The 6,770-nt window shown below is 42.6% G+C and overlaps 1 protein-coding gene across 1 annotated transcript; it reads right to left on the reverse strand.

The window, feature by feature from the left end:
• Nucleotides 1-1,409: 1,409 nt before the first annotated feature.
• Nucleotides 1,410-6,606, reverse strand: vps33a (VPS33A core subunit of CORVET and HOPS complexes). Its single transcript, XM_079269862.1, has 13 exons — nt 6,490-6,606; nt 6,119-6,184; nt 5,864-5,991; nt 5,568-5,754; nt 5,207-5,323; nt 4,939-5,113; nt 4,616-4,809; nt 4,033-4,159; nt 3,796-3,863; nt 3,468-3,605; nt 3,141-3,278; nt 2,871-3,039; nt 1,410-2,303 (listed from the first exon to the last, which is right to left on the reverse strand). The coding sequence occupies exons 1-13, from the start codon at nt 6,589-6,591 to the stop codon at nt 2,110-2,112; spliced, it is 1,803 nt and encodes a 600-aa protein (XP_079125988.1). The 5' UTR covers nt 6,592-6,606; the 3' UTR covers nt 1,410-2,109.
• Nucleotides 6,607-6,770: the final 164 nt, after the last annotated feature.

A 6,770-nucleotide genomic window follows, 5' to 3' on the forward strand; every position in this document is an offset into this window, starting at 1 on the left:
AATTTCCAACTGGGTGGCCCATTTGAAAGGTCATTAAAAAAATGACAACAATATTACTTGAAATCGGACAAAAAACAACTGACATATGTTCTTTGTTCCCATGCTTAAGTTATAAATACTTTATTTTAGTGCTTTATGTATTATTAAATGTGTTCAAGTTTATTTATATTAGAGATGCAAATTGGCTTGTTCCTAGCCTTGTAGATGCTGAGTCACAAGACCACTATTAATAATTGATCTGTAAATTGCACTAAGTGGGTTCAGTATTGATCTGTCACAAACAAAGACCGTTGAACATCAGCATCTGTGATGTTTTAAACTCTCTTCAGATATTTTTAGGGAAACATGCAGAAACTGATATGCAGCTTGCTGAGTAACATTAAATATCATATGTTCCTCGGACTGCATGAAGTTGCTGCAAAGCTCATATGTGAACCATGTTGGAGTCAAAATAAATATAAAATTCAATACAATCATGCTAATACAATAGCATTATAATAATGTTAATAAAATGTAGTCGGTTTTATTCAAAAATGTGTTGATGTCTTGTCCTGGTAAAGGTTTAACAGATTTAAACTAAACTAAAACATAGATGAATGAATGAAAAACAAGCTAAAGACATCTTTTATATCTATGAAATAATACAGTAAAAGAAAACTTCATACCTTGGTGTTGTTGAGGCAGGAACTGATTATAAAGTGGGCTCCTGTGCTTCCAGCCCTGAAGTCCAAGTTGGTGTGTTCTGCGTTGAGCGTTTCAAGCCCTTGTGGCAGAGGAGGAGCCAAAGGCAAGAACTGATCACAGATCTGAATCCCCTGGGATTGATCTAATGGGAGTTTAAGTCTTCAGTGCACCTGCTCCTCACACAAAGGGATTTTAGTGGAAGATCACAGAATTAAGTATTTTCAAATCCATTGAATCAAAGCAGTTTCCAAGTCCTGTAGCCAATCAGCATGGAGGAAATGAACATAGATTTACTCGAGAACAGTTCACCAAAAAAACCAGAGTGCTGTCAGCAGGTCTCCCTATATGTTCATAGTGTAAGGCACGGAGGCGGTATTGACTGAAACAGAGATCAAACACCCTCCTGTAGCACAGTTACCCTCTACCGGAACACGGAGCAAATGGCCTCCTAATTCAATCAGTGTCCTGCGCTGTCAAATCATCGGCTGCCGTGGGCTGAGCTCTCCAGACAGCGCAGGGCCATTATCGGCTGATCGGGGGCCTGTTAGTGCGCTAATTGCTCCTCCAGAGAGCTGGACCGCTGATGACGGATACACTCCCCATCCCTGCCCTTCATCCGCTCTCCCTTATTCACAATCAGCTTTCTGAAAATGATCTCGTAAACTGACCAAAAATGGTTTCCTAGATGCTCAAGTAATTTAAGAGACGAATTTCAGTTAGTGAGGACTTTATTTACCTATTAGCCCACAAAAGCCTTCAAACATTGAAGAAGTGAATCTTTAATCATCTTACGTGTAACAGCATCTCAAGCATCAAAAAAAGTTTGAAATCATACATACATATTTACAGTCGCTCCATAGTAGAACTCAGTCATGGAAACATAGCGCGAGGACAATGAACAGTAGCATTAAACCAGCTCTATAGTATATTGTCTGGGTGCAAATCAAGGACAGGAAAACAATCGTGGTACCCTGTGGAGTTTCTGACCATTAGAAGCACGATGGAGCAATGTTTTCACAAGTGGGTCAACGTTGTTTGCATCATGCACACGCATGTGGCTGCAGGTGCGTGAAACACATTCCTGTTTCCAGCTTCACACTATTCCACTGCGCCGCAGTTTGTGGATAAAAAAGCATAGTAAAGCATGAAAACATGGATATGACAATGCACTACTTCAAATCGTCAATGAATCAGCTTTGCAAAAGGAAGAGGCAAATGCATTGAACGGGTTACACATCACATTTTGGTCCGAAACACAGTAAAGAAAACTCCACAGGGTACTTTTACAGAGCCTGTTGTTGCTCAGACATCAATGAAACACCTGCAGTACACGGATGTGGACATAAAAAGAAACAACAACAGCAGCTGAGTTTTTCCGATGGATGGTTGGGTTGTTTGATGTGGGCAGGTGTACATGCAGGTGACTCAGGGGATCTGGGATTCAGGCCGGTCCATGAGGGATTTGATCCAAGTCGTACCATTTAGGAGTTTTGTGGTGGCTATGATATACTCCATCCCACTGTCTTCCATCTGAGAGAGGAAACGAAGAGCGGCTATTTCTGCGTACGACACTCCGCCGAGGAAGAACACCAGCGTTGTCCGATTCTCCCCCTGCTGACCTGTGCGACAGTAAAAGGAGAAGCATGTCACTCAAACAAAAAGGTAAAAAACAACTACCACTGTCAGCAAACGTCTTACTTTAACAAAAATAAAACTGAATATGAAAGCACCAAATTGTGAAAACACTAATTTTGCCTTCACCCTTCCCCCTAGACTACAGTCCTTTATTATCACCTTTTAAAGTCCAATGTGAGGCGAGCATGTAGAAACAAGTCAACTGTCTAATGCCCAAACTCGCTGTTCTAATTAGCACATTTCAAGCAGAGTGTATAATTAAATTCATTACCACATCAATGCAACACCTACTACTGTCAATATGAAAAGATGGAGGAAACGGAAGGAAAGCCCTGGTGGTTTACTGACAAATGAAGCGCTGCGCAGACACTAACAGCGGCTCTGTGGCATTGTCAGCTTTGTGCCATCAATCTGCTGCCGGTCAGCGGTCGACTTGGACAGAAACAAAGACTGCGTCTTATCTAAGCGGAGCAGGCCGGAGGTCGTTAACTTTTTATTCTGTTTGGCGAGCAGCAGGACAAACAGCAGACCTAGTTTGCATCAGTCCTTACGTTTCTTGTGAAGGCCGGCAGGCAGCTGCTGTCTCTCCTCAAAGTGCGGGCCGGGGAGCATCTTCAGCACCTCTTCGATGCTACGCCAGCCGGGCCTGGCCAAGACCTGGGTCAGTCGAACGCTCAGCGGAGCGTAGCCACTGTACACGTAGGAGATGTCGTTGGGATTCTGAGGAAATCCAAAAACACAGGCAGAGCGGTGAAGGTCCTCCTTAAAAAGCGCACAGGTTTAATCCTCAGAGTTCTTTCTCAGTTTGTTAAATCATGTACCTGTTCATTGGCGTCCTCCATCCACAGTTTGAGGGTTTTTCTTATCGTGGGGTAGTTGTTCCTCGAGCTGGTCTGTGGCTTCAAAAGACTTGCCTTCTCTAGGTTGTTCAGTGTTAGTATGTGTTCATAACCGTAGGTCTTCAGAATAGATCAAATGAAGGCATTATTAAAGAAATCATCAACTACCAGTTTCATTAAATAATCATTTTTGAGCAATAAAGCCATAGTGTACTGCAAGTCACCCATATTTTTCTTTGTTGATGCATAAGGAGTGTACATTATTCGCACAAAGAAGACACCACCATCAAAAACAAATCGTTGTGTTACCTGGAGAATCTCCCTCTTATAGTAGTCGAACACCTTCTGCTTGAGGCCGTTGTTGCAGACTGACTGCATACACACCAGACGCAGTATCTTGATCAGTGGATCCTTTTGGGCAATGCAGTCTTCTATGTATGTGTTCACCTGATAGCAACACAACGTTCATCAGAACCCATAGATAATGCATATAAATCACTTCTCCTTTTTACTTGAATAACAGACGTAATGACTAATTTCCTATTATTTTGAGGATTTCAATCAACTGCAGTAAAATCAAATGAATGGTATATCTCTGTAGCTTTGGAAAAACAACATGCAGATAGACGAAGAATACCTTGTCTGTTTCCACTCCAGTCATAAACTCCTGCTCCACTGTTAGATTATCAAAGAAGGCCTCAGATGCTGAAACATGAGTCATTAGTTTGATTGTATGACTTTATAACAAACCAAGATGACACATTAAACACACAATGGTGTAAGAACAAAGAAATACGGGATTCTAAAATTCTTAAAACCAGGAAAATATAAATTATAAAGCAGTTGAAGGGGAAAAGAAGGGCTTATTTCATACTGGTGATATCCTTGACCAGCTCTGCTATAGACGTGTGGTTGGCCAGCGAGCTCCGAGCTGCCTGCATGTGGGGCAACTGAGACACAAACTGCTTAATTTCTCCCACTGTTTTCGCATTGTGCCGCTCCTGAAAGACAAAACAAATATCCATCGACATGCAGAGCTGATAATAATTTGGATACTGCAGCTTTCTTACTTTCTTTCTACCCTCCATCAGCAAGGCGCAGCCTGCTCATACTCATTGCTTTCCAGGGTTAAACGCCTCTGATGGTGCATCATTTAGCTTATCTGTACTAATGTAGCTTGTATTACAATGGAAATACCTGAGCTGACGAAAGAATAGCAATATGTTTGGTCTTGTTGAGGCTTGATCGATTGGTAATTTATCTTATCTCGAAGCGATTGTCATCGTTTCCCTAACATCATGGATTTCTGTTCTGACCTTTGTGGTAAAATGCCACAGAGATTACAACCAGATCAGCTGAGATGTCTGGAGGTTATCCAATGTTTACACCATTGTAATGAAAATTACACTATGATCATTTTAGAGCAGGCAAATATACAAAGATGAGGTAAGACCAACCTCAAAGGCTGCCGAAATTATTTTGGCCTTCTTGCTGAGCGCTGATCCGACAGCGTTGAAATTTTTGTCCCGTATTTCTGCGTACAGCTCCTCTGCCGAGTTGAGCTGCATCTTCTTGGACTCTGTCGGTAGATCTTTACTCGCCTCGCCTGGCTTCTTCTGCGCAAACTTCTCAGGAGGCAACTTCACGTAACCTTTGAGTCAGAGGGAGTAAAAACAAGGACTGGCCATCAAAAATAGAAGCAGCGGACATTTAATAATCGCACAAAGATGACTATAACAGTGCGTTCATAGCAGACATTCACACAAAGGTTTATTCTGACCATTAGTTATTCCATAGATCTCGTCGATGAGACCCTCGTAGGTGAGCTGTGTGGCCAGAGGGGTGAGCAGGTCGACATTGCGGTCCAGGAGGAGCAGAGTATCGAACACCGGCAGGATCTGATTCTGACTGCCGGCAAACTCCCTCTTCATTCGCAGCATCATGTTGGCAACATGCTGAGAACAAGCAGAGAGTTTCCTTCTCAAACAAACTCACTCACCCGGCTGCTGCAGTTTAACATAATGATTTCCACTTGGCACAACACTCACCCGAGCACAGTCTCCTTTCCCATATATCTGTGGGATGGTGCCATACAGGGCCTGTAAGGTCATGAGGCCTTTGGCTGTGTGGTAAAGGCTTGTTTGGTCATTTTCCAAGTAGCACTCCTGTACGAGAAACAGGAAAACACATGTTATGACAGCTACACATAAACCACATCTGTAAATCTGGATGAAGTGTGAAATTCTTAAAATTGAGTTCAATAAATCTTACAAATTTGAACAGTAATTATCATTATGTCATAACATTGAACTGATTTGAAATCTAATCCCCCCTTTATAACAACACATAGATACTTAATAGAGCAGCACAAAGGCTGATGCATATCTGAGGTGTACAAGCTAAACGCACCCTGAAAGCACTTTCATACTCCATGGAGAGCAGGTCGCCATCGTAGGGGATCAGGTCCAGGATGTACTCGTCGATGTTGTTGAAGGAGGCCAACACGCCCTGCTCCTTCAGCCGCTGCTCACACAGCATGCTCCGCCGAGGCACAAACAAAATGTGGAAGTCTCGTGGCGAATGCATCTTGTCCTCACTGAAGTGGCACAATCCAGGACAAAAGTGTTAAAATACTATGAACAGCGACAGACGGGACTTGATGAAAATGCTTTTAGCATTGTTGAAAAGGAGACGCACAAACAGACCTGAATACATTCTCAGCAATGATGTCCATGAGCTCCAGTCTTGGACGAACAAAGAAAATGATATTTTTGACGTCAGCAGCGGGGAGCCCGCCACTCTTGAGGGTGAACATCTTTTCCACTTCATGTTCCTGATAAACACAGTAGTAAACATACAGCATGTGTTTAATTTAGAGATGGTACACTACTGTCTTTGACGTCTAAAACTGTATCTTGGGTCCTTTCACAATACAAACACTGTGCACAGAAAGCACTTACCTTCAGGAGAGAGTACTGTGCTATCAATCCAAAAGGTCCCGTCAGATATTCATCCCAAACGATGGCCTACAAAGCAAAGGCACATAAAATCACGGAAAGATCCCTGTATGCGGAAAGGTTTTGCAGTTACCTTTAGCTGCCAGCTAATTGTTACGATAATAAACAGATATGCAGACAGTTTAAAAGAAAACAAGGAGATAAACATGTAGCTATTATCCGATGTCGTGTTTGAACTACTCAAAACATAACTACTTCGTAAAATATTTTGCAAGTGGTGTCGACCGGCGTTGACAGCTACAAGAGGCTAGCTTAACGGTGGGATCCATGGACAATATGTATAACTGTCGCTGTTTCGGCCATGTTTTCATTACCTTGCTTCCCGCACATTTGTCCAAAAACTCTCGAAGGTCTTTTCGTGCTGCTTCTCTCAAAATGTTTAAATTGACTCTACCGTACGAGAGGTGGGCGGCCATGTTTCTCTATCAGCGTCAACATAACAAATCAGGTGACTACAGCGGAAACACTCAACCACGTGACAAAAGATGATACGACATCAAGATAGTTCACAACCACACAGGTCTCCCCTTAAACCCGAATCCCTTCTAGTTTACGTAGACTCCCTTAACGGTCGAAAGGTATCATGAATAACGGC

The sequence above is a fragment of the Melanostigma gelatinosum genome, assembly GCF_949748355.1.
Source record: "Melanostigma gelatinosum genome assembly, chromosome: 6".
Taxonomy (NCBI): Eukaryota; Metazoa; Chordata; class Actinopteri; order Perciformes; family Zoarcidae; genus Melanostigma; species Melanostigma gelatinosum.